Raw genomic sequence first — 25421 nt, 5'->3', positions numbered from 1 at the left:
TTTTTTATTGCCACAAATAAAAAAATAAGTACTTGATTACTAAGTAAAGAGGAGGTGGGGGATTAATTCTATGAAGGTGGAGATAAAATGAATTAGATTCTGTATTTATGTTGCAAATATGATACATTTGGCCATAAATCCTACGGCACCCTCTGCTATCAGGGATGACTCTTAGGTAGTGATCTCTTTTATCGCTTCTATGTTTCGGGTAAAAATCTGAATGTTTAATGAATGTAATAAATTAGTAGATATAGATATAATTGAAGCAAAAACAAAAATGTAAATGCAGCACAGAATGATCTAATCATCTAATCAAAATGAATACATAAATGTGCTTTCATGAGTACAGCTTTCATACATTAATAATGGACAGCAATACTGTTTATACTGTATTTATACATATAATACTGAAAGAATTACAAATCAATGTTTCAGAATCAATACAATGTGAATGAAATCTGAATTGTATTCATAACATGAAAGGAAATGACATGAAATTCTAACATGTCACACACTGACTCTTGTATATTTCAAAGTTAGTCACAGATCTTAATACGCAACAGTAAAGTTGAAAGTTTGCATTTCAAAGCTCGATTCTGATTTACTGAAGAAAGTCAGACAAATTCCTTCCCTGGTGTTGTGGATTTAGCAGAAGAGTATTTTGCCCCGTTATAGCGGTCTCCTCCTGATGGGCACTGACAACAGAGAAGAGCCCCGCCGATGAGCAGGAGTCCTGAAGCCCCCCAGCCCATGTACAAACAAGCACCCAGCTCCCTCCTCTGGGCATCTGGAACCGTGGGGTTGTAGAAGTCCTTGATGATTGTGTTAGCAGGCAGAGAAACAGTCACCAGACACAAAGCCCCGCTCAGCACGAAGAAAACGCCCGCACAAACGGCCACTTTTGCTTTTGCCGTCTTGTTCCCAATGCAGGTGGTGCATTTCCCGCCGACCACCGACAGCAGCAGACCAAACAGAGAGAAGAGGATGGCGATGACCACCATGGCCCGCGCTGCTTGGAGGTCCGGCGGCAGGGCCAGCAGGGAGTCGTAGACTTTGCACTGCATCTGGCCAGTGCTCTGCACCACACAGGTCATCCATAGCCCTTCCCAGATGGTCTGAGCCACCACAATGTTGTTCCCAATGAAAGCAGACACTTTCCACGTGGGCAACATACAGATAAGAATGTTTCCAATCCACCCAAGCACAGCCAGGCCGACGCCCAATATCTGCAGCCCTAAAGATGCCATTGTTGGTGCTTCTTATCTTTCTTGCTCTCTGGGCTCCAAATAATTCTTTCTGGCTACAGGAAAGTCTTATACAGAAGTCTCCCAGAAGCCCCCTCCTATGGGTGGGCTTTGGCTTCATTGCTCAGATATGTCCACCCATCATGCTGCCTTTGAGTTTAGAAGTGTTTCTCTCAGACAAAGAAGCCCTCTGGTGCCTCTGGAGAGCTCTGAGAAATAAAAGAAGCCTGAATAGAGTGGTTCAGTGAAAGGCTACCTATAGTAAGTACTGAGAACCTGCAAAATGAAAATCAAACTTTATATACAGTATGGAGTTATTTTGTTTATATAGGCCAGATGTTTATTCATATTGTTTTGCAGCGTATGCGTGTCAATCAGCAGCCAGTTAACTAGAAAAGCACTCCGAGCTCAGACCTCCGCCAAGTAGCTCATTCCCTTCATAATTAGATTTATTACACCGTCCACACGGTGATCTGGATCATCATCAAAAGGTTCTAAATTTATCTTGGTATCTTTAAACACCAACCATGAAAAGTAAAAGTGAATCAGAGTTGATGTGTATTTTTAGCTGATTTTTGAATCCATAAATGGAGTTTTCAATGTTAGAATTTAAAACATTTTCCTGACCTCTTTCTGGATCAGATCCAGATGAACTTCGGTGGCGAGACAGAGGCCCCCACGCTACATGACTGTGTTAAATTCCATAAACAGCGGTCAATAATCAAACGAGATATTGAGGAACACATTTTGAAACTCTATTGACTGCAATGTTAATGAAAATTTCAAACTGATCCAGAATCCGGGATCTCTTGCAGATCATCTGTTCCTGGTAAAATTCCCAACATTTCCTGAAAATGTCATCAAGATCGGTCTGTAGCTTTTTGAGTTATCTTGCTGACAGACAGACAGACAGACAAACACTGGTGATTATATAACTCCCACATCGTCTGAGGTTATAAAACCTTTTCAGATGGTTCAAAGGTTATAGGCACACCCTGTCTGATTAAGTAGAAGTTGGTTTGGTTAAAATGCATACCTTGCATATCTGGGTTAGACAAAATAAAATAGTGACATCACTATAATCTATCAATTTAAATTCTGTCCGCCAATATTCACACTCTATGGACTGTGCATCGAAAGCCCTCATGTCTCGTCTGAGAGCCGATGACATCATCAGCACAGGTGGAACCACTCTGCTTGATTGCTTCACTGATCACAGAACATGTTACGAGACTCGGCGCTCAAACGCCCCATTCACGGACTTTTAGACATTTAACATAGTAAAATCTGTGAAAATGTTACAGAAATTCAATCAAATATTGTGGAAATGCTTCATTATGTGTCAACCCTTTGATGGTTTGGATGACGGTGGCACTGCTGTACCAATTTTTATATATATAAAAAAAATCAATTTATATTTTTATATTGAAGTTTTCTCAAATTGAGATATGAAAATGAAATAATTCTACGAAATCTATAAGCACACCTCTGGACTTTAATAAGATGAAGGCTGTGACATAATTTTAGTTATTTAAGAAGAAACGTATTAAATATAGACTTTTAAACTGAATACATGTCACATAAATATGAATTTGTTTGAAAATCCAATAGTATTTGAACAGTTTATTGTGGAAAGCTTCTAAAAAATAATTCCAGGCACTTAAGTGATCACAGCTGTTTTGAGTTTGATGAGTGACCAATCAGAAGCTGCTGCCACTGACGGTGTATAAAACCTGTGGGTGACGACCACACCCACAGCTGCTGGTGCTGGTGCAGGTGATTCTTTGCAGTACTCTCAACAACAATGGCTCCTGCGGGCGTTGAGCTCCTGGGAATCTTTCTGGCGACTGTTGGCTTCGTGGGAGACATTATCATCTGCTCCCTGCCCATGTGGAAGGTCTCTGCTTTCGTTGGGAACAACATTGTGACGGCGCAGATCTTCTGGGAGGGCCTGTGGATGAACTGCGTGAAGCAGAGCACTGGGCAAATGCAATGCAAGGTCTACGACTCGATGCTCGCTCTACCCCGGGACCTGCAGGCTGCCCGGGCCCTGATTGTGATCTCCATCCTGGTAGCCTTCATGGGAATCCTGCTTGCTGTTGCAGGTGGGAAATGCACAAACTGTATTGAAGAAGAGGAGACCAAAAACAGGGTGGCCATTGCTGCTGGGGTGTTCTTCATTGTTGGTGGCATCCTATGCCTGGTTCCTGTGTCCTGGACTGCTCACGAGATCATCAGGACCTTCTACAACGCCATTGTCAGCGACGCACAGAGGCGAGAGCTTGGAGCATCGCTGTTCATTGGCTGGGGGTCGGCTGCGCTCCTGATCATTGGTGGGGCTCTTCTCTGCTGTCAGTGCAACCGCCGTAGGAGCAGCGGATACGCCGTCAAGTACTCCGCCCCTCGTTCGGCAGCCAGCGGCGGAGCCTACGTTTGAAATGCCTGCAAGTAGTCTAACTGGACTCTTAAATAATTTTATTTAAATGTTAATTTTAATTGCTGTGTTGTAATAAATGAAGCCTCCCTTTGATCCATATTTTGTGCTGGTACTTGCTTTTCAAGGTAAAGGTTTAAGATGACAAACCTTAATTGGCAGATTGAGTCTGAGTTCCTTTATTCAGCTTCTTTGCAAGCCACAGGTGCCGACGTTTCTTATTGGTGCTCTGAGGCTAGCTTCTTGCATTTGTGGTAGAATTAAGCAGTCTGATGCTTCTGAAATCTAGTTCCGCGTTACAACTACAGCAGGTCTTTGAGAAGCTGCAGGAAAGGTGTGCTGGTTAAGCCTGCCCCCTTTGAATCACCAGTAAACTAGAATGACCCTGCTCCCAGGTTACACTCTCTAAAGCGGCTTTAAAAGTTGAACTGAATGTGGTTGCCTATGAATAGGAAGGCGGAAGGGGATGTCAAAACTAGAGAAGAACTGGAGTAAAGCAAACTGTTCACTGGCTCTATGCCAATAGAAGTCTGACTACGGCAAAATACTGCATGCAGGTTAACGGGAATGGTCAAAAATGAAGTGTTGAAAAGATCTTAATGGTTTGACATGAGAATGTCCGTTTCATTAGACCATGATTTATTTAGATGGCTGGAATGCAAATCCTTCCACTGAGACAACATTTGCAATAAGGCACAATACCAGGCCCCCAAACTGAAGCAACTAACGGAAGAACGGGTAACGCCGCTCAAATTGAGTTCTCGTTCAGTCTGAGCTTTTTTTTTTTTCAGTCTGAACTCTTTAATTGTCAGTGGCAGTCCTAAGAATTTTTAATTGGGGTAGCCAAAATGTTTTGGGAATGGCGCACATGTGAAACGCATTAATATAAATACGGGCTAACATACTGTCATGGTCTGGGCTAGCACCGCCCTCACAAGTCCACTGGCCTGACTTGTCAGCAGGACTCTGCATGATCCTGATTAAGTGAAGCAGCCAATCACACGACTCGCGGATCCACTCCTAATCAGCCTCGGACTGACGTCTCTGGATTATTGCCTCTGGTTCAGGTCTTTCCCATTTGTGTTTTTATTTCTCTCTCTCTCTCTCTCTCTGTGGTCTGTACCTAGCTTGACCAGTCTATGCTTTTAAATGGTAATTAAACATCCTAACTATCATTAAGCTCCTGAATCACCTTCTGGGTCTACAATCTTTTCCGGCCTCGCCTGCCTTGGCATGTTCCTAAATTAATAAAAATACAATGTTAGAATTCAAATCTGGAAAAAAAGTCCATGAAGTGCTGTTTCACCCGCAGCCCTAAAACTTCTTTTCATTTTATATTTGAAACCAAAGCCTTTTCTTTTCAAACACGGCAACACTTTTCACACATGGCCACTCCTACCTATTCACGCAGAGAAGGAATCAGGACGAGCTAGAAACCTGATCCACGAACTAGCAGAGTCCCCTCCCCATCTGTCCTCCTTCACACACACACACACACGCACACCCTTACAACAACTGTTCTGAACACAGCCGGCAGGTTCGACAGGTGAGGGAAAGTCCGGGAGGAAAATGATCTTCAGCTCAACGGAAGGCAGACTTTGATATTTTGACGTTGTGCTTTGGATTTTCGTACGTCTGTAAACATGGCTCAGAAGACTCAGATTGCCGGTGTGTTCTTGGCAATCCTCGGCTTCCTTGGCACCATCCTGATCTGTGGACTGCCCCTGTGGGCGATGAGAGCCTTCATCGGGTCGAACATCATCACATCGCAGGTGTTCTGGGAAGGCCTGTGGATGAACTGCGTGATCCAGAGCACCGGCCAAGCTCAGTGTAAGGCTTTCGACTCTGTTCTCGCTTTGCCACAAGACCTGCAGATCTCCAGGGCGCTGGTCTGCGTCTCCATCGCCCTGAGTGTGGTGGCCATCGGGCTGACTGTGGTGGGGGCACGCTGTACCAATTTCTTCCGTCATGACATATTGACTAAATCTAATATTGGCGTGGCCGGTGGCGTGGTGTTTATAACAGCCGGAATCGCATGCCTCATTCCTGTCAGCTTGTCGGCTTACAGCATCGTCACAGGCTTCTTTAACCCCTTGAACACTGACGCGAGGAGGGGAGAGCTCGGGGCTTCCATATATGTGGGCTGGATATCTGGATCTCTGCTCATCATTGGAGGAGGGATGATATGTGGCACCTCCAGATACTGAGGATGAGCAGATGGAGGAGATGGACAACACAGTCGAAAATATACAGAAATGCATTGAACTGTTGGTGTTTTTCATCCATAAAGAGAAGCTCTTTTTTTTTTATCTTAAGTTAAGTGCACTATATTTAGAGCAAATAATTTCAAATGCTGTGTAAATATTAAAATGCATTGCATTCTAAAGTTTTAGTTTGCTGTCACTATGAAGGCATGTTTTTGAAGTGAAGGATTTACAGTGAAGTCTCAGAAATCTGAGTTTATGTGAAGGGGTTTATGGTAGTATAAAATAGTTATTTTATTTTTAGTTCATTTTTGTTGTCAAAAACATTGGTATCACTTTGAATGTCTCTGAAATGTAATGAGAATTTTCGTTTTACAGCAGAACTGTTTTTATCTTTTTTGGAAATGTTTAAGAAATAAAAGTTGAAGTTGAACTGTATTGCAAATGATCAGTTTTATAATTTATTGTATTAAATACTGTGTGATTCAAATGTACTGTGCATTTGTTGCTCAGTTGTTGAGCATGCTCTGCACATGGAATGGAGGAAACTATTATTGTTTTTTTTTATCCTTGTATCCTTCTCGGCCAATACATTCACAAGAATCGCAGGGAAGTTGTATCGTCACTCATGTCTGTTTGTTTGGTTGTTTTCATTTTTAGCATCCAAAATAAATAATTACTGGAAACCTGGGAGGAGGACGTGCCATGAGTCGGGAAGAAACCCATTACATTTGGAGCAGATCCCAGTAAAGGAATAATTTTTCTGTTTTCACTTATCACTGTTTTCCCCCCTGACATTTTCCTTAATTATGTAAACATGTAGGGAAATGAAATGTTGGGGAGTGTGTGACGGGCTAGTCAAGCTAAACATCCATGCAGGATTGAATGGCTTTAGTGCAGGCATTCACTCTAGCGGTACAGTTTGTACAGCGTTTTTCTCTCTTACGAAATTAATACATTTTAATTAATTGCACGTTACGAGTCATTTGAGTTAAAACAGGAGTTTCCCCAAAATAATTCAGTACTGAGATTGTCAGTGCACTGCGTCAGCCGTTTGAAAGCGCTTGTCTCTCCAAATGTCAGAGAATGCAAATCCTTAAAAAAGCCACGGCACAAAAAACAGAGACCGAGACTAGACCTAATTCAGGGCTTCAAACAACCTGAACCTGTCTGTGTGCCTACAAGCTGGCTCTCTGGCACATTTCTGTTGATCTTTGAATCACCTGACTATTTAACATAACAGCAAAACACGACCCGATCCTTCTGTCTGTAGAGTCGAGGGAAGCGCTCAGCTCCTCTTCTGAAATCCTGCGACCAAAACATTTTCAGGACGGTGGATTTCTTTGCTGAATTAGCCAGTTTTGTGTAATAATACAGCAGCGTAGCGTATTTGTTTGAAATGGGGAGGCAGGGCAGGCAGATTGGGGGCCTGGTGCTGGTTATGATGGGTGTTTTTGGAGTTTGTTTGGCATGTGGTCTTCCAATGTGGCGCGAGACATCTTTTGTGGGAGCAAACATTGTGACAGCACAGTCGGTAAGTAAAATGCAAGTTACATTTAATAATCTACTGTTGTATTTTTTTTTTTAACAATTTATTGGCTGCATGATCAATCATGTGAGTCAGTAAAGGGCATTGATGAGAAGAAAATCTACATACAGTAATCTATATAATCTACATTGTCATGCACATTTGCCAAAATGTAATCCAAGATTAAGGTGTAATGGAAAATTCTGGATTTTGTCTTAAAAACACAACCCAAAGAAATAAAATATCAGATATATTTTCTTTTTAACTTTTCCTTCAAAATGGTGTCTAATGGATGATAAGCAGGAAGGTGATGAAACCTCTATCTTACATCATGATGATCATTCCTTGAATTTCACTGTGCCTCTGCAGGTTTGGGATGGTCTGTGGTTACACTGTATTTTCCAGGCCACAGGCCAGATGCAGTGCAAGAGACACACCACGTCCATCACTATGACCTCTGACATCCAGGCTGGGCGTGCCCTCACGCTGCTCTCCATCCTTGCTGGCCTATTGGGCTTCATTGTTGCCCTAATTGGCGGAGGCGTCGCCAACTGTAGTGGTGCTCCAGCTGACCCTTTAGCACCTCCCAGCACCTCGTCCTCAAGAAGGAAGGTGCTGCAGTCATGTTTGTAACTTAAAAGGACTGAAAGAAAGTGATGCAATTTCTATAACAAGGAAGAATTTATTTAAAAATTAAAAAATATATTTATCCTAAAAACAATGGCAGAGCTGGGTTTGGTTCCAAAATGAACTGTAGGATATTTATTGTCTTTCTAACAGGTTTTCTGAATATGCACCATGTGGGAATAATATCAAATAATCATAATAATAATAATGATGACAGAGTTTGGATTTTGACACATTGGTGCAAAGTCTGCAAACTGCTTGAGTCGTTTTTACCATTTCAGTTGACTTTGTCTTTTTGACAGTCATTGCCACACAGACTTGTTTATTCAAAATTCATATCGAAGGCTCACTTCTAAAAATGTCCTTTATTTGTCCAGGTGTCCTTGCTGGGTGGAGCTCTGTGCATCCTCGCTGGAGTCCTGTGTCTCATTTCAGCCAGCTGGTCAGCAGCAGCAACCATCTTGGTCTTCAACGATCCCCTGGTGACTGCAGCCCTGAGGAGGGAGGTGGGTTCCTCCATCTACATAGGCTGGGCCTCCTCCTTTTTGCTCCTGCTCGGTGGGATACTGTTGTGCTTAGTCTGCGGGGAGAAGAAGAGACTCCAACCTCTCTACAACATCAACATGCCATACAGCACCAACACTCCGTTGTTCAACAGTGCATCTCGTACGCCCACTCTGAGGTCCGAAACCATTAAATCAAACCACTCCAGTGTGTTTGATCATGACTCACCAAAGAGGATGGTGGAGCACGCCGCCCAAGTTCACGGCTATAACTACCCGAATACAGTTCGGAGCGGGAGCAGAATGTATGGTCAGCCTCATGGGACGCAACCCCGAGACTTCGGATAGTAATCTGTAAAATATATCGGGGACAAAAGAGAAAGGGAACGTATGTTGATGAAATATTACTAAATTCCATACCCTAAAACTGGATGCATCGCCCTTCACGAATTGTTATCCTGAATGAGACTGAAAACGTAATGTCTGAATCAGATTTCTCGTTCCAATACTTTTTTGGACAACATTTGACTTCACTTTTCAATATTTTTTACTCCGCCAAGGAGGTCATGTTTGTGCCGGAGTTTACCTGTCTGTCTGTCTGTCTGTCTGTCTGTCTGTCCATCTGTCTGTCTATTATTTTAGATATGTTATTCCTGACATGTGTTGTACGGTGTCCTTGAGTGCTGAGAAAGGCGCCTTTTTAATAAAATGTATTATTATTATTATTATTATTATTATTAGCAACATAACTCAAAAAGTTACAGACAGATCTTGATGAATCTTTAGGAGATTTTGGGAATGTTTCCAGGAACAGATGATTACATTTTGGTGATGACCGAGAATAGATTCTGGATTCAAAATTTCTTCCTCAATATCTCAGTTGATAATTGACCAATGTTTATGGAATTTGGCAGAGTCAAAGAGTGCTTTTTGTGAATATCTTCCAAACTAATAATGATATCGATGTGAATCCAATTGCTAAAGGTTCGTTTGCATGGTTAAGGAATCTAAAAATAAAGATAAAATAAATGTAGGACTATATTTTTTGGTGTAAATCACAATATGGGGGACTGAGGTGCTTGGCGGAGGTCTGTGCTCTCCGAGTGCAGAGTGTTGATATGTTGCTTTACAAGTTACCGGTCAATGTCATGCCATGTGGTTATTTTTATATTTATTTATTTTACTTCTCATTCTTTCCTTCCTTTTGCACATATAATTGTATTAGTGATATATTCCTCACTGTTACTGTTAGATTTCCTTCTATTTTCATCTCTGAAGATGTGAATGTTTTGTGTAATGTCGAAGGGTGAGATCTGTCGGCGTCCCGTTCGTGTGGACCGACAAGGAGGCAGAATTGCTCCTAAACGTAGTTTTGGAATATAAAGTCAACAAGTAAACAATAAGCGATAGGTTTGGAAGGCATCCGTGCTGTTTCTGAATGTAAACTTGGGTCGCACATGTGACGCCAGAGCAGTTTTTGTCGCGGAGTGACGTTTCCAAACCTAAAATGCGTAATCGAAGTTGTCAAAAACCATCGTTTTCAGTGACAGAAATACACGGTTTCGTGTGGCACTGGCTGATAGGCCAAACCGTAGAAACATATCTTGGTTTTAGAGATAACCGGCTACGTGTGGACATGCTCTAATTAATTCAGATTCGTGACTAAAGGTGAAGTGTGCATTCAAAAGGCCAATATGTTCTCAACAAGCAATGACCCCCCCCCCCCCTGCAGGGGGCACTGTTTTTGTGCTCCCTCTGCTGGGGGAAGGATAAAAGGGACTTTTCTCTGCAGCCAAGTTGTCATGCGTGGATTCCAACGCCTACAGACGTAACCGCTGCTGGTATCGATGGACAGTGTGTCGTCACTCTGGAGGCGATGCGTCACTTTTCATTAATCCTTTCATAGTCTCAAGTGAATCCTGTGTTTGGAGCCACTGAGTACGAGTTTCAGGTGTTTCAGCGATACTGTAAGGCTGTAAGCATCACCACCTGACTAATCATTTATTACATTTTGTATTTTAAAAGTTGTATGAGCTATTGTACTGAATTTGTTGATCATAAATCGCAGCTGAATTGTCTGAGGGTTTGGAAAATCCACATCTGTGATGAGTTGCTGCCAATCATGTGCCAAACCCTTCTGCTAGTTTCACAAATATCTGTTGTGTATTGTTTGTATAATCTTGTGAACAGGCAACCTTATATTTGATTTTCATCGTCATTCTGTATTACTATTTTACAACATATTGTCTGTTGTGAAATGTTTACTTGTTTTACATAATTTCTATCACTATATTTATTAGTATTTTTAATCTATTTATTTCCTTCCTGTCAATCAATAATATGTATATATCAAAATAAAAGTGGACATAGAAAAACTTTGTGGGATTTTTGCAGTGTTGATCCTTCTTTGCATTATTCCTGCCTATCAGAGCAAATCCTGTCCTGATTAGTGATACGTTGTTTTAAAATCACTCTTTTATCCGCTTTGTGAGGATCAGTTTCTTATTGTACTGTGAATCAGGTCGGGTGAGATTTCTTCAGGGTAGAGTTTCATCATAGAGGCATGCTGAAAAACTCCTCCTCTGTTCGCTCTCTCAAGAACAGAAGAAGCAAGGGAGGAATCCACAATCAACGCCGTCACTGAGTGGGCTGTAAAATCACGACCTGCTCCTTTGTCTCGCTCACTGGTTATTCACTTTAACTCTCAGCAACCAACTACTGGATTGAGGAGCTCTCATCATGGCATCTGGTGGAAGACAGATGTTCGGTTTGATCCTGGCCTTCATTGGAGTTCTGGGGAGCATCATCATCTGTGCTCTCCCCACCTGGAAAGTGACCGCGTTCATCGGTTCCAACATCATCACCTCCCAGGTGACCTGGGAAGGCTTGTGGATGAACTGCGTTACCCAGAGTACGGGCCAGATGCAGTGCAAAGTCTACGACTCGCTCTTGATCCTTCCGCAAGATCTGCAGGCTGCCAGAGCACTCGTTGTCATAGCGATCATCGTCGGGGTCTTTGGGATCCTTCTTGGTGTGGTTGGGGGAAAGTGCACCAACTTTTTAGCGGATGACGTAAAAAAGAGCAAAGTGGGCATTGCTTCTGGCATCGTCTTCATCATCGCGGGCGTCCTGGTGCTCATACCCGTCTGCTGGACTGCCCACGCCATCATTCGTGATTTCTACAACCCTACCCTTGTCAGCGCTCAGAAGAGGGAGCTGGGGGCCTCGCTTTATATCGGTTGGGGTTCTGCAGCACTGCTATTCCTAGGCGGAGGGCTTCTCTGTAGCTCCTGCCCCCCCAAAGAGGAGAAAATCTACGATGTGAAGTATGCCAAGGCCCAGTCTGTGGACAGCAGCAGGGCCTATGTTTAGATATTAGATACAATGAGTTAGAGTTTTAATTGCTTAGAATAACATGTATGATCTAAGTGAAAAAAGAAAACATCTTTGACTGTACAACTGTGTATCTTTCAGCCCATTGTTTAAACTCTCTGTATGTAAGAAATATGTGTTTCACCATTTTGATGCCTTTCACACTTATATTCTCTGTTACTGTTGTTTATTAATCCAACACAAGCACACAGCACGATGTGTGTGATGTGTGAGATTCATGTGAGTCACATTAAACATGTTTATATTTATGACTAATCTGCCAATATAGTTCTTTCTTTACATTTCTGACTCGTTGAGTATTGATGATTACGTCACAGCTATTGTCATTATTTGATTCATTATCTCTTTTTCCATGATCAAATGCTATTTTGAGGCCACTCCTGAGAACTGACACAGGCTCACATTTGAGATGGGACTTAAAGTGAGTCACAGCATTTTTTAAACATTTTCAAAGGGAGCAGCCTTTACAGAGCTGAAGAATGTCAGAGTCTCACTGCATGGTGATCCGGTTTTACAAGAATCCTTAAGAACTGGTTATGTGACAATGAATGTCCTTCCTGTCAAAGAAACGAATAAATGGAGACAGCAATGACTATGCTTCAACATGTGTCTGTGTGTGTGTGTGTGTTCTGAATTCAAATCTATCTGGTGTTCCCTGGTCTGGAAATGCATGCACTAGATGAAGGCCTTTCTATTTTAGACACAATTCTATTTTATTTATAACATTTCATTTAGTTTAATGCAAACAAAAAGTAAATCACCAAACTTTAAAATGACAGATGAAAGATTATGTTGAGCCAGATTATAAGGTTAAGAAGGACTGTGTGTGTGTGTGTGTGTGTGTGTGTGTGTTAGTGTGTGTGTGTGTGTGTGTGTGTGTGTTTGTGTGTGTGGTCGGAGTAGTTTTGCATGTTTCAAACAGGTTTCTCTGCACATTGGCCGTTTTTCAATTGACTTTTCTCGTAGGAGATTTGCTTCATGTCATTTTCTCTTTGGTACATTGATACATTCTACATGTGTGTAATCAATTACTCACATGAACTAGAATGTTTTCACTTTTGAATCAAATCATTCAAAGTAAGCGTTTATACAATTAGATGGTGCGCAACTGAATAAAGACAACAATGCTTCTGCCAAACAAGCTTAAAGCTCATAATCGATCATTCTCTCTGCTTTATCCAAAATTTATTGTAGCTAGTTTCTTCCAAAATATCACCAAAATAATCTTGTCACACAAAGACAACGAGGGAGGGAATTGATGATGTCATGGTTTCACAGCTGCCTTTCGCTCTACCATTGTCATCCTCCTCCCCTCATTCTTCCCAGTAGGATAGGCGTGGTGGATTTGCACACAGCCATTAGCACACAGGCAACCGCTCAGGTGACAATAGCGAAATAGTCCTCTCAGGTGGAAAGATACATAGGGAAGAATCTTGGAGAGAGAGCGGAATGAGAAATCATCAGTAATACAAAGGAAGAGGCAGACAAAGGGAAGGTCGTAAACAAATGAGCTGAATCGAGGCACACCTATATGCAGGTAAAAGCTGCTGGAGGCTGGACGGACAGCTTAAACAGCCAGCCAAGGCTCTGGGTTACTTCAAAAATGGCAACAGCGGTAAAAGAGAAATAAGAGAAGATAGACAAAAATGGAGGCGCATGAAAAGGGGAGCATCATATTGAGAAAGACCGGCAATTAAGATCTTCGGGGGAAAATACAAAAGAAGAGAAGCAAAAGAAGCTGCCCTGGGAAAGATACGAATATCCCAGCAGTGTTCAAGGACTTTCAGTACCGTGAGGATTTCTCAAGCTGCTGCAGAGATCGCTCCACCGGCACGTCATGGCGTCGCTTGGCATGCAGATGTTGGCCAGTGGTTTGTGCCTCTTTGGTTGGGCGGGTGTCATTGTCAGCTGCATGCTACCCATGTGGCGGGTCACGGCTTTTGTCGGCAGCACTATTGTCACCTCCCAGACAATTTGGGAAGGCATCTGGATGACCTGCGTGGTCCAAAGCACTGGCCAGATGCAGTGTAAGCCTTACGAGTCGCTCCTCGCTCTCAGCTCAGACCTGCAGGCTGCCAGAGCTCTGACTGTCCTTGCCATCGCTGTAGGTGGCGTGGGCCTCATCCTGGCCTTTGTCGGGGGGAAATGCACTCGCTTCTTGGACGAAGAGGGCGACAGCAAGGGCAAGGTTGCTATCGCAGCAGGGGCGGTGTTGATCGCCACCGGTCTGTTGTGCCTGATTCCCACGTCGTGGGCAGCTGGGGCCGTTGTGAGGAAGTTCTACAGCGCCTCTATTGATGCTCAGCGGCGGGAGATTGGAGCCTGTCTCTATATCGGCTGGGGAGCGTCCATTCTGCTAATACTGGGAGGGGGTTTGTTTATCAGCTCTGCGTGTCCCCTCAAAGGCCAGAATGTGGAAAAGGGACCCTCTATTCGCTACGTGGCGGTCCGCTCCTCCAGTGGGACAAGCCAGTTGGTCTCTCATCACACTAGAGCAACAGCAGCAATGAGACCGGCTCTCGGAGCAGTGTCGCCCCAGCCTCAAAGCAATGAGGGGGCCTCAACGAAGTCTCAGCTTTACACAAGGCCACCATTGGAGGACGGGTCCGATCAAGGCTGGAGGAGGGAGTCAGAAAGATCATGGGCACCATCAACAAAGTCTCAGATGAAAAGACTCGACTCGGCAACATCTGAACACAGCGAGGCTCCATCTACAGCGTCTCAGATGAAGGCAGCGGGAAAGGAAGAGAATTTAACAATGGAGAGTGAAAATGAAGATAAATCTGCAATTCCAGTGAGGACATACCTGTAATGTGGGTACACACACATACACACACATACGCACACACACACACGTTATTTAGAAGTGGCAGTTTTTCCATCTTGTGATTGTGTAGTGATAATAATAATTCCAGAGGTTGGCATTGTAGTTGAATTGTATTTTTAGTTGTGCTTTAATGTAAAAATGTCATCAAAATGCACGAGAATAGCAGCTTCATGAGGCAACAAGCACAAAAGCAGAACTGAAGAAGCGTAATGAACAACCCCCGGAAGCAAGTGAACTTGTACATCTTTATAAGTACACTCCATTATTTGATCATTAGCATTAATTTGGTATGTCAGGTTTGACACGTTGATGTTAACTGCCATTAACTGTCTATTGAAAAGCTCTGAATTAGAATGGAACCATCCTCGTGAAGACTTTTACCTCAGACTTTTCAGCTTGTTTGTTTCTGCTGAATACGCAGCTGCTTGAATTCGACAAAAGCAATGAAGGCGCTTTACGCGGTGTCATGTTTTAGCTTATATGTGATCATTTTGTACTTCAGGAAAGTGCTCATTTTTTACGTTTCTTTCCATGAAAACCTCAGCATGTTTTAAATGAATGCAAAACTATTTGTGACCATTGCTACAAAACTGTCAATAGGGATTTCTGAAGCGTTTTTGATTTGAGTGTTTTCTTCTTTGTAATGTGATTTTTATGTCTATTTCACTTGGATAATACTGAATGTTTGATTTTGAACTTTTCAATAAATGATCATGTGCGTCATCGCTTTTTGTCACGTACCTAAATGTATTTAACATGCTAGCATGTTTGACATGAGCTGAAACAAGCGCTTCTTTTGAAGCCAGTCGGGACATTCAATCCTCTTCCTAGCTATTTAAATCCACAGGACAAACCGGTTTGACAGAGACTGGATGCAGCGACAGAGTCAACTGTTTGAAGAAGGAGACAAAATGTCTGCGTTGATGATTCAAACTCGGTTTCAGTGAATCAAGTTGCTGGAACATAATGGTTCATTATTTCAAAAATAAAGTTAAAACTTAGCTAATGATTCATTAAAACAAACGATTTAAATTTAACTTCAGACAGTCACAACAAAAATAAATAACTGACAATAAAACTGGGTTTAAAACCTGCATTCCACCATGACTTGAGAATACTATTCACAACAACATTTGTATCATAAATGACCATCAATAAAATGCATTTGTCATTTTCTGACACAAATCAAGTGTTTGGAACTCTCTTTGGAAATGTACACAGAAAGGATGTGATGGAAACAAAGATCCTATCATGTTGAGATGCTTGAGAAAAGAAATGCCCATATTAAAGCTGCCCATATAGTGTAGAACTGGCAGTTCATAGCCGTGCACGACAACGTTTCATGTTTTAAAGAAGACATCGTCAAAATATCTGGCTTGATTTCTTTTTATGCCTCCAGCCCCACAAGATTTATCTCTTAGTTGCTTTTTTCAACTTAATTAATGTCCTAACTCACGTTCGCTGAACGTAAAAATGTAATTTTAAAAATCCCATAGAAACTGGTTTAAAATCCAAACCAGTCAGAATATGTTGAGTTAATAGACATAGCGATAGGGGGCTGTCAACTTTTACAGTATACCCACACAACTGAGGTGTTGCGTTTTCATTTCCACACTGCCATCTGGTGATCAGGGTGGCATTTAAACACCTGCTACCTGCTTTCCTTCCTTCCTGCCTTCCTCCCTCCCTTATCAAAAAGATGAATCAACCTGCAGCTCAAGTTGTGGGTGATACTGATCAAAAGCATTTTATTTATCCCAGACTTGGGAAAAGACGGGCTACACCCTGGATGAGATGCCAACTCATCGCTGGGCCACTTACCGGTAATGATATCCTATTTATTATAACAAGCAACATACCACTTTTTTTAAAGATACCCTCTTTATTATAAACGGATAACATTTAGTGTTTAAATGAGTAAAGGTGCTGCTAATGTTATGTCACACCAGCCTAGTTCTGTCATGACAAGCATGGTTAGATAACCCTGTAGTTATAGCTAAACTTAATAGCACATATAGGATGCTAAAGCCAACGTGTCCCATAACGTCAAGACAAGACTCCTGAGAAGTGGTGTCAGTCCTTCGTTTCTTTTCTGCTCCAACAGAAGGTTTAGAACAGAAGAGGTGAAACATAAAACAAGGCCAGTTGATTATTTTTATTTTGCTCTTCTTGATTTACACCAACCTGGAGATAACAGGATCCAAAGTTGCAATACATCTTTTACATCTTTTGATCACACACATACACAAAAAAAACAGATTTAGAATCATTTTTAAAACACCCAGCACAATTATAGACATTTGTCTTGGAGTTTGGAAGATATTATTCTTCTTCTTGACTGTTTTTTTTTTTAAATGCTGCTTTGTTTACTTATATTTGTGTGACCGGATGATTGGAGTTAATTGGGCAGGCAGGTGTGGGAGGGAGCACCTGTGGCCCATTTACCACTGATTGGGGGGGGGCGTATATAGGTGCTTCCCCTCCCTCGTTCCAGGGTCCTCATTTGTGTTTTCCCCGTCTCGAAGGCAGGTTGGTTGTAGACTGTCACTGTTGTGTCTCTCCTTTTCTTTTGCGTGTTTATAGTGCTTTTAACGCAAAGCTTGTTTTTGGAGTGTTAATAAATATTTTGAATTACTAATGCTGTGCCGGTCTTCAGTGCGAGCGGGCCTGTGCGTAAGTGCCGTCGGGAAACCCGCTAGAACGAGCTGGGCACCAAAAGGAAAAAAACGATCTTTAGGTTGAAAGTCCTAAAGTGGCGTTGTTGGCAACCATCGTCTAGCCCCATATGCCCAACGCCACATCCTGCCGTTTGAGTGTTGTTTCTGTGTGCTGTTCTGATGATCTCTGTCAATATAGTGTAATGAATATCATCTTCCTGAAATGTTAAGTTAGATGCCTCTGTGGGTGCAGTGTTACCACGACATTGTCAAGCTCTGCGCTTTAGCTATGGTTTCCTATAGAGGTACACAACGCCAGAATCATCGCCGTGCCCCTCCCCTGACGACAGCTTCAGCCATTCCTTCTCCTCAGTGACCGCCACACAAGTTATCAGGCCCTCTTCCACCATCTGCTTCAGCTCATGCTCCAGGGCAGACTTGACGTCTGAACTATCTTGCGCATTTCTGGCTGTCATGCACATGTAGCCACCTAGTGTGAAATAGGCAACAGTACAGTCGTGTCATTGAGTGATTAATACACAACAGCAATACAGATGTGAGATACAGACTTACAAAGTTCAGGGGGGGGGGGGCGGCAGTTACATACCCATACAAAAAATATGAGTCAGGGCTGAAAAGAATTTGAGCCACCCTCCATGTAAAAGTTTCATTCTAAGAAAACAAACTTCATTGGAGAATAGGTGCCTGACATGTTTATGAATATTTATGCGCTTGGAAACTGGTGACTCAGTGAAGTGGCGACTATAAACCAGATTTTATAATGAGGCCCCTCCCACACTAAAAAAATATGATAGTGAGATTGAGATTGCTTATGTCTGTCTGACTGATTGACGTGCACACATTTTCACCAAGTTGATTCCAAAACTGAACATTATAAATAGTTATGCATGGATTCTATGCACCATTTAAAAAAAAATGACACCCCAAAACTTCAGTTGAGACATCTTAAAATCAATAAAGATAATCTCACCTGGTTTGACAAAGTTGCAAAACTCCCTGACAACACTAACTGGGACATGACCAACAATCAGCGCTCCGACAATAGCAACCACATCAAACACACCTGTAGGAAAGGAAGAGGGGTGAGGAGGAGGAGTGGCAGTGTAGATATGTGGTGCAATATCTACATCGCTAATGGATGAGTAGAAAACCCTCGTGCAATCATGTTAGCGCAGCTGAAACCAGTTTAGCTGGTTAGAGAAGCTATGAAACTGACCTTCCCTTTTCTGGGTGACCCCAAAACCTTTGAACGGTAGTGTATATTTTACAGTAAGTTTGTACATTTGAGAAAACCACACTTCAATAAAACATGCTAAATCTTAACGTTATTATGATACGATCTGTTGTGAAAAAAGACTAAAGACTAATGACCATCAATCTAAATACTTATCTAATACTAAACTAAATAAAGACACCCCACCTCAGGTTGAGTCAATGACTTGGGAAATGGAAAATCATGACAATTACCCCACTGGACAGGTAGTGGATCCTCTCCCAGCAGGCACTGCTTCAGATCCCGGTACAACCCAGTCTGTTTGGCAAGCTCCAACATTCCCTTGCTTCCATCAATGCCCACAAAATGTCTGAATCCTTTTGTTTTCAACTGTTCAACAGAAGCACATTTGATTGCTAATCAGTCACACCAGTCAAGGACATGGGAAGGACAAGCTCATTGGCTCGGCGATAAGGAAATGAAGGACGTTAAATAAAGGTCTCAAGACAAATAAGGGAATTATTCAAGGACAGAGTCAGACATTGGTTGAAATAACTTTTTCTTCTAAATTGAAACCACCATACATTAACATACTTTTAAAATCTTTTTTTTATTGAAACAATGTTTAATTTGTGTAACTGACAAGACATAGTTGTTTTCCCTCTATTGTGTGGGTTCACCTCTTTGGCCAACAGTCCTGTACCACAGGCAACATCCAACACAACAGCTGCTTCACGATCGCCGCTGAAATGGGTGTTGATGCTTTTTGCTGCGTGAAGTGGTGGACGGTATTCTGCAGAAGCCATATCCTATTCAAACAAGTTTTAATAGACAACAATGGCTTTAGGCACTGAAGACAAAGACAAACATGAGAAGGTAAACAGGAATATTTTTTATATGTAGTATCATACTATACGGAGAACATTGTGGAATTTCCAGGAAGGGTGTGAAGCTACATGACATGAAATGAAAAGTAATGAGAAGTCCTTTTTATTTTATGAAACACACAAACACAAATTGACTTATTGTTAAATATGCATGTATGTTTGAACTGCCTTGTTTTTTCACCAAGGTGTGTTTTTACTATATTTATCTCATGATAATACCCCTAAAAGTGCATTATATTTTTTCTTTTATTTTGGGGGTATTCGGAAATTAACCGAGTCTGCCATCAGATCATGGAAATTGATCACCCATAAATCTTTTTTAACTAAGACAGGAATGTTTGCCTTCTTTAGCCACTTATGTTACATACTTTATAAGTTCTTTAAAACTTATCAACCAAAATATCTTGCTCAAAGGCAACAATCTCAACTAAATCACTTCTGCTTAAATAAAATAAAAACAAATACATAGGGGAGCCGGCCAGCACCCCTAAACCTAATGTATGTGGACATAGTTTAAACAAAGTGAAGAATTAATGGCAGATGATGATGCTAATGCTGATCTTGTTTAGTGGTTTGCAGCAAGAGTTCCAAGATTCAAACCATAGCTTGCAGCGATTTAGGGGGAAAGACTAAGAGGAATCCTTTCATCAGAAAACAAAACATGCAAACCAAATGTATCAGTTTGATAATCAATCAACTTCTGCCAGTCCTTAATAAATTCAACATTCCACACCTTGATCACAAATTCAAATACCACACTTATTGGAATGTCAAATACAAACCGCACACATTCAGGTTTAGTTGTATGGTTAAGAACGAACAAATGTATGGAATAAAAAAAAAAGAAATCCCCATTGAAATCCTTGAATACACAATCTTAGTTGTAAATGTAAAACAAAAATCAATTTATGGGATCCTCAAATGATCTTAGACCTTTTCGTTGTTATGAAATGGATACTGCAATTTAACCAGGATGGAAAAATCAAAGTTATTGTAATATACTTCAATGTTCTTACCGTATCATAGTTGTTGGCCCAGGAGTTGTAGAAGTCGACCTGTTCTCTTGGTGTGCAGTTTGTAAGAACTGATGCAATTGTTTTCTTTGCATTTTCAGATTGTGTATTGGCAGATGACATGGTGGGCAAGCTCTGTTTTGGTCACAAAATATCCTGCCACACACTCAAAGTTGTTTTAAATTATTAAAAATGATCTCTTTGTATTTTTATGAAGGGGAGCGGTCCTCTTCAAAAGAGCTCCTCAAAAACGTTAAATTTCTCTTGGATAAAGGCGTGCTGCAGCTGAAGTCCTGAGAGCAGGTGAGATCTGTGATAATCTCACCGCCACTTTATACAAGGTGTATTATTGGCTGCCCTTTGAGACCATGTGGATTGTTAAGAGAGAAGTTTTCTATCAGATATCTTGTTACATAAGTCAGTCTGGAAACAGGAGCAAAGTCCTAATTACATACTGATTATCTGATCAGATTAAGCAGCAGACTTTCATTCAAGAGGGTCTGTCACGGCTGTGCCGCTCTCCACGCCCACTTCGCCGCCTCCACGGCTCCGCTCTGCGATCAGCTGATCCCTGTCACCTGTGCTCCCGTCACCAGCTGCAGCGGATCAACAATCAACCCCAGCCATTACATAAGCCCAGCCCAGACGACACACCGACGCCGGATTGTAGTGTCGTGTACGTCCTCCTTCCAGCAACCTTCCAGCGCCTGCCTCCCCGTGTACTGACCTTGCCTGTCCCCGGAACCCCGTCTGCTCGCCTTCTGATCCGGACCTGTCTGCCCGACCTGCCTGGTCACCCGGTGCCTGACCTTCGCCTGCCCCTTGGACCTGTCTCTGTGCCTGCCCCTGACCTGCTCTGTCTGCTGCTCTGGACTGACTCCCTGGTATTGAACATTAAACCTGTTTTTGGGCTCCCGTTCAAACCGCCTCGCATTTGGGTTCTTACCTGCCTTAGGCCTGACGGGGTCGTTGATAGGAAACTCCCAGGGCACAGACTGTGTGTGAACTGGCCCAGTGCTGCTGACAAGAAGCTGTGGGAAACAGTGAATACTGACCTGACCTTGACTCTTGAGCAACTTTGAGGCACAATGGATAATGGAAAAATAATTGGGTTTGCCATAACTAATCACTACCATCTACTTCAAGACGAAGAATGCTTCAGACTCTGCATGTCCACGTCTCCTCCAACACTATTTTATATTTTTTTTAAAGCTTGAGAATGCAGCAGCCCGGTTTGAAATAAAAAGTTCACTGAGCTTGACTTGATCGTGATTCCTCCGCCCCCTTTTATTTGCGAGCATATAAACTCTACTTGATTTAACATAAACCCTCTAAACATTTTTACAGTATCAATTACCTCCCAGGGAAATAAATTATGTTCAGTTATTTTATTCTTGCCGACTGTTTAGCATACTGTGACAGTTAAAAGTATATCTATCTATCTGTAGATAAAAGTGTGTAGTGAGTATATTATATTATGGACTATCTTCTAGAAAGTTTTGGCTTTATGTGGGTGCAATGACACATATTGATGGGAATGCGTTGTGCTTTATTTAGATTTTTTTATAGAGGTATACAACACCACTCTTGTGGTTATGCTCCTGCCCTGGTATCGCTTTTATCCAGTCTTTCTCAGCGACCTCTGCACAAGTCCACAGGCCGTCTTCCTCCATCTTCTTCAGCTCATTCTCCAGGGAAGACTTGTATTCAGCATTATCACAGGTATCTCTGGTTGTCATGCAAATGTAGCCAGCTATGGAAAAATAGGAAACAGTACAGTAAAAAAAAACAAAAAAAAACAGGTGACTAGACTTTAAACGTATTTTAAAGACATAAAACAACAAAAAGGGTGAAATCTGAAATTTTCAGCGACTTAATACAGATAAAACTGAAGTCCTAAACTTCTCAGGAATATTATTGAAACAAGTGCTGGGGATGGCATTACATTGGCCTCCAGAACCACATAATTTGAGTGTTATATTTGATTAGAATATGTCCTTTAAGTCCCAAATAAAATAGATTTTGCGGACGGCCGTCTTGTACTTGTGTAGCATTTTAAAGGTGTACTCTGTGACAGGAGAGAGTCAGCGAGGCATGATATACGGCTTAGAGACAGTGGGTCTGGGGAAAAGACAAGAGGTGGAGATGACAATACTGAGGTTCTCCCTGGGAGTGACCAGGTTGGATTGGATTATAAATGAGACAATAAGAGGGACAGTGAAGGTTAGACGTTTTGGAGACAAGGTCAGAGAGACCAGACTTTGATGGTTTGGACATGTCCAGAGGAGAGACGGGGACTATATCAGTAAAAGGATGTCGAGGGTGGAACTACCAGGGAACAGGGCTAGAGGTCGACCCAGGAGAAGATACGTGGACGTAGTGAGAGAGGACATGAGAGTGGCTGGTGTTGGGGAGGACGATGCAAAGGACAGGGTGAAGTGGAGAAGGTTGATTTGATGTGGCGACCCTTGACGGGACAAGCCGGAAGTACAGCAGTAGTAGTAGATTTATTCATCTTCATGTTCGCTTTATCTGCCTTGTGAATCACAGGGGTTGCTGGAGCCTATCCCAGCTTTTCTATCGGCGAGAGGCAGGATACCACGGAAGCATCTCCAGCGCATCGGTATCTCGGTATCATGTTCACAAGTGAGGAAAAAATGGGATGGGTAATAGACAGGCAGATCAGTGAGGCGTCCACAATGATGGTCACTCTATGGTGGTAAAGAGACAGATGAGCCACAAAGTGAAGTTCTCCATTTGCGGCTCTGTCTACTTTCCAACACTCAGCTATAGTCATGAGCTCTGGGCGATGACCAAAAGTGTAAAATCCAGACTACAAGTGGCTGAAATGAGATTTCTCTGTAGGGTGGCTGGGCTCAGCCTTAGAGATAGGGTGAGGAGCTCAGTCATCGAGGCTCAGGGTGGTCTTGTCAGGATGCCCCCGAATGCCTTCCTAGAGAGGTGTTCGAGGCATGTCCATCTGGGAGAGTACCCAGATGAAGACCCAGAACTCGCTGGAGAAATTCTATCTATTGGTTGGCCTGGGAACTCTTTGGGAGCTGGCGGAACTAGACTGGGAGACGAGTGTCTGCTCTTCCCATTTCTGGCTTTCTATGGAGAGATTCAAAACTGGTATTAACTATATTTGAGAGAGTATGAAACCAAGAACATAGTCTTACCTGGTTTAGCAAAGTTGAACAACTCTCTAACCACGCTAATTGGGACATGACCAATACTCAGTGCTCCAACAATCACAACCACGTCAAACAGACCTGTGGGAAATGAAAGGCGTTAAGGTAGGAGAGTGAAGATACATAGGATTAATTTGGCAAATAAAAAAATCCAAAAGTAATGCATGAACTGATGTTATTTGTGATTGATGACACACACATCGATAGGCATAAGACTAAGTAACTATAATATAATCTCAAATTGTCAAGAACGCTGAACAGATGGTATGGAGTCAAGATGCAGAGCCACAGACTGACAGCAGAGCAACAGAAGGGTTTAATCCAGAAAAAAGGTTCGGTATACAGAAAACAGCGCCACCATGGCAAAGGTATCCAGCTCGTTAGGCAAAAGGCAAAGTCTAAAAATCAGGCGAAGGTTCAGGAACAAGACTATGGCATGGGAAAAAAAGAAAGACTTGAACGCAACGCTGAGGTTCAACAAACCGGCAGACGACTGAATACAGAGGGAGGGACAGGGATCAGGAGCAGGTGTGACAAAGAGAGGGAAAGAACACAGGAAATAATGCAACACATAAAGGCAGGGCATGGAAACATAAAATAATAGAAGGGAAAAAACACAAACATGACACACATGTCTGGTGTGAAATAATGAACCATTGATTTACCCCACTGGACAGGCATTTGTTCCTCTCCAAGCAGGCACTGCTTCAGTTCCTGGTACAACCCAGTCTTTCTGGACAACTCCAACATTTCTTTGCTTCCATCAACACCCACAATTTGTTTAAAGCCATGTGTCACCAGCTACACAACAGACACACATTTGGTTGTTAATCAATCACATTGGTTAAATAAATGGGACACGGGATTTACAAGCTGATTGGGTTTTTGATGTTATTCCTCTTAACTTTTAAGATCCTGACATCCTATACATAAAAGTTTGATCTATATAAATAAAATACACAAAGATGAATTGATCTTTTGTTTTTTTGGTTATGTGATATTCTTTTCTTTCTCGTGAATTTACCTGCTTTGCCACCAGTCCTGTACCACAGGCCACATCCAACACAACAGCTGCTTCACGGTCACCGCTGAAATGGGAGGAGACGATGTTCGCGACTACACTTGGTCCACGGTAGTCTAACATAGTGGTAATCTATCCAAATAAGATTTAAGAAAGACCAATGAATCACCAATGAAGAAGACAAACATGAAGAGGTATCTGATTCTGAACATAATTCAATTATTCGATGGACACATTTATCAGACTATGGCGTGAGAAAAATCATACTGTTGAATTGAAAATATATATTCTAATTATTAAAGTAAAATAAAATGGGATATAAAGCAATATAATGCATTTTTATTTAATTAATATTGTAATACTTTCATTAGTTTAATTATTGAATTTCTGATGCTCAAATGGTCTCAAAATGTATCAATTTAACCAGAATAAAAACATCTAAAATACTACACTGCTCCTTGCTTTTCTTACCGTTTCGTAGACCTCAGCATTGGAGTTGTAGTAGTTAGTTTTTTCTCTTGGTGTGGAACTTGTAGACAAAGATACAAAATACGCTTCTGCACTTTCTGCTATTTTATTGACCGATGACATTATACCAAAGGAGTATTACGGAAGCACGTTTCTTTAACAGAAGGTAGTCCTGGGGTTTCTGTTCTAG

General features: G+C 42.0%; 7 protein-coding genes across 8 annotated transcripts; 4 read left to right on the top strand and 3 right to left on the bottom strand.

Moving 5' to 3' along the window:
* Nucleotides 1–614: 614 nt before the first annotated feature.
* LOC137899980 (claudin-4-like) lies at nt 615–1247 on the bottom strand. The gene has a single exon (XM_068744016.1). The coding sequence runs from the start codon at nt 1245–1247 to the stop codon at nt 615–617; it is 633 nt and encodes a 210-aa protein (XP_068600117.1).
* Nucleotides 1248–3048: 1801 nt separating this feature from the next.
* On the top strand, nt 3049–3681 carry LOC137899979 (claudin-like protein ZF-A89). Its single transcript, XM_068744015.1, has one exon. The coding sequence runs from the start codon at nt 3049–3051 to the stop codon at nt 3679–3681; it is 633 nt and encodes a 210-aa protein (XP_068600116.1).
* Nucleotides 3682–5240: 1559 nt separating this feature from the next.
* LOC137899981 (claudin-like protein ZF-A89) lies at nt 5241–6496 on the top strand. The gene has a single exon (XM_068744017.1). It carries the CDS (start codon nt 5322–5324, stop codon nt 5883–5885), a length of 564 nt encoding a protein of 187 aa, XP_068600118.1. The 5' UTR covers nt 5241–5321; the 3' UTR covers nt 5886–6496.
* A 785-nt stretch (nt 6497–7281) lies between these two features.
* Nucleotides 7282–8888, top strand: LOC137900201 (claudin-4-like). The gene is made up of 3 exons (XM_068744265.1): nt 7282–7416; nt 7780–8022; nt 8415–8888. Exons 1-3 carry the CDS (start codon nt 7282–7284, stop codon nt 8886–8888), a joined length of 852 nt encoding a protein of 283 aa, XP_068600366.1.
* Nucleotides 8889–10402: 1514 nt separating this feature from the next.
* Nucleotides 10403–15465, top strand: LOC137899976 (claudin-4-like). 2 transcript variants are annotated; one of them, XM_068744012.1, is made up of 2 exons: nt 10403–10698; nt 11301–12525. In XM_068744012.1, exons 1-2 carry the CDS (start codon nt 10570–10572, stop codon nt 11910–11912), a joined length of 741 nt encoding a protein of 246 aa, XP_068600113.1. In that variant the 5' UTR covers nt 10403–10569; the 3' UTR covers nt 11913–12525. The 2 variants fall into 2 exon arrangements, with proteins under 2 accessions (XP_068600113.1, XP_068600112.1); XM_068744011.1 differs by lacking the exon at nt 10403–10698 and adding an exon at nt 13768–15465 and having other exon boundaries at nt 11063–11774.
* Nucleotides 15466–17704: 2239 nt separating this feature from the next.
* On the bottom strand, nt 17705–20674 carry LOC137900200 (methyltransferase-like protein 27). Its single transcript, XM_068744263.1, has 5 exons — nt 20555–20674; nt 19332–19460; nt 18906–19041; nt 18409–18501; nt 17705–17907 (listed from the first exon to the last, which is right to left on the bottom strand). Exons 1-5 carry the CDS (start codon nt 20672–20674, stop codon nt 17705–17707), a joined length of 681 nt encoding a protein of 226 aa, XP_068600364.1.
* Nucleotides 20675–22104: 1430 nt separating this feature from the next.
* On the bottom strand, nt 22105–25354 carry LOC137900590 (methyltransferase-like protein 27). Its single transcript, XM_068744702.1, has 5 exons — nt 25235–25354; nt 24767–24895; nt 24408–24543; nt 23731–23823; nt 22105–22304 (listed from the first exon to the last, which is right to left on the bottom strand). The coding sequence occupies exons 1-5, from the start codon at nt 25352–25354 to the stop codon at nt 22105–22107; spliced, it is 678 nt and encodes a 225-aa protein (XP_068600803.1).
* Between the last annotated feature and the right edge of the window lie 67 nt (nt 25355–25421).

Source organism: Brachionichthys hirsutus, chromosome 10 (genome assembly GCF_040956055.1).
Source record: "Brachionichthys hirsutus isolate HB-005 chromosome 10, CSIRO-AGI_Bhir_v1, whole genome shotgun sequence".
In the NCBI taxonomy this organism is placed as follows: Eukaryota; Metazoa; Chordata; class Actinopteri; order Lophiiformes; family Brachionichthyidae; genus Brachionichthys; species Brachionichthys hirsutus.
This window is presented reverse-complemented; position numbering and strand designations above follow the sequence as displayed.

Bases quoted from the DNA above. Each gene is read 5' to 3' on its own strand.
- LOC137899980 (XM_068744016.1), bottom strand. From the start codon at position 1,247: ATGGCATCTTTAGGGCTGCAGATATTGGGCGTCGGCCTGGCTGTGCTT.
- LOC137899979 (XM_068744015.1), top strand. From the start codon at position 3,049: ATGGCTCCTGCGGGCGTTGAGCTCCTGGGAATCTTTCTGGCGACTGTT.
- LOC137899981 (XM_068744017.1), top strand. From the start codon at position 5,322: ATGGCTCAGAAGACTCAGATTGCCGGTGTGTTCTTGGCAATCCTCGGC.
- LOC137900201 (XM_068744265.1), top strand. From the start codon at position 7,282: ATGGGGAGGCAGGGCAGGCAGATTGGGGGCCTGGTGCTGGTTATGATG. The intron at 7,417-7,779 runs GTAAGTAAAATG...GTGCCTCTGCAG, and splicing joins ACATTGTGACAGCACAGTCG to GTTTGGGATGGTCTGTGGTT. The intron at 8,023-8,414 runs GTGCTGCAGTCA...TTATTTGTCCAG, and splicing joins CCTCGTCCTCAAGAAGGAAG to GTGTCCTTGCTGGGTGGAGC.
- LOC137899976 (XM_068744011.1), top strand. From the start codon at position 11,280: ATGGCATCTGGTGGAAGACAGATGTTCGGTTTGATCCTGGCCTTCATT. The intron at 11,775-13,767 runs ATCGGTTGGGGT...CTCCACCGGCAC, and splicing joins AGCTGGGGGCCTCGCTTTAT to GTCATGGCGTCGCTTGGCAT.
- LOC137900200 (XM_068744263.1), bottom strand. From the start codon at position 20,674: ATGTCATCTGCCAATACACAATCTGAAAATGCAAAGAAAACAATTGCA. The intron at 19,042-19,331 runs GTGAACCCACAC...TCTGTTGAACAG, and splicing joins CAGGACTGTTGGCCAAAGAG to TTGAAAACAAAAGGATTCAG. The intron at 17,908-18,408 runs GTGAGATTATCT...ATTTCACACTAG, and splicing joins TTGCAACTTTGTCAAACCAG to GTGGCTACATGTGCATGACA.
- LOC137900590 (XM_068744702.1), bottom strand. From the start codon at position 25,354: ATGTCATCGGTCAATAAAATAGCAGAAAGTGCAGAAGCGTATTTTGTA. The intron at 24,544-24,766 runs GTAAATTCACGA...TCTGTTGTGTAG, and splicing joins CAGGACTGGTGGCAAAGCAG to CTGGTGACACATGGCTTTAA. The intron at 23,824-24,407 runs GTAAATCAATGG...CATTTCCCACAG, and splicing joins ACAAATGCCTGTCCAGTGGG to GTCTGTTTGACGTGGTTGTG.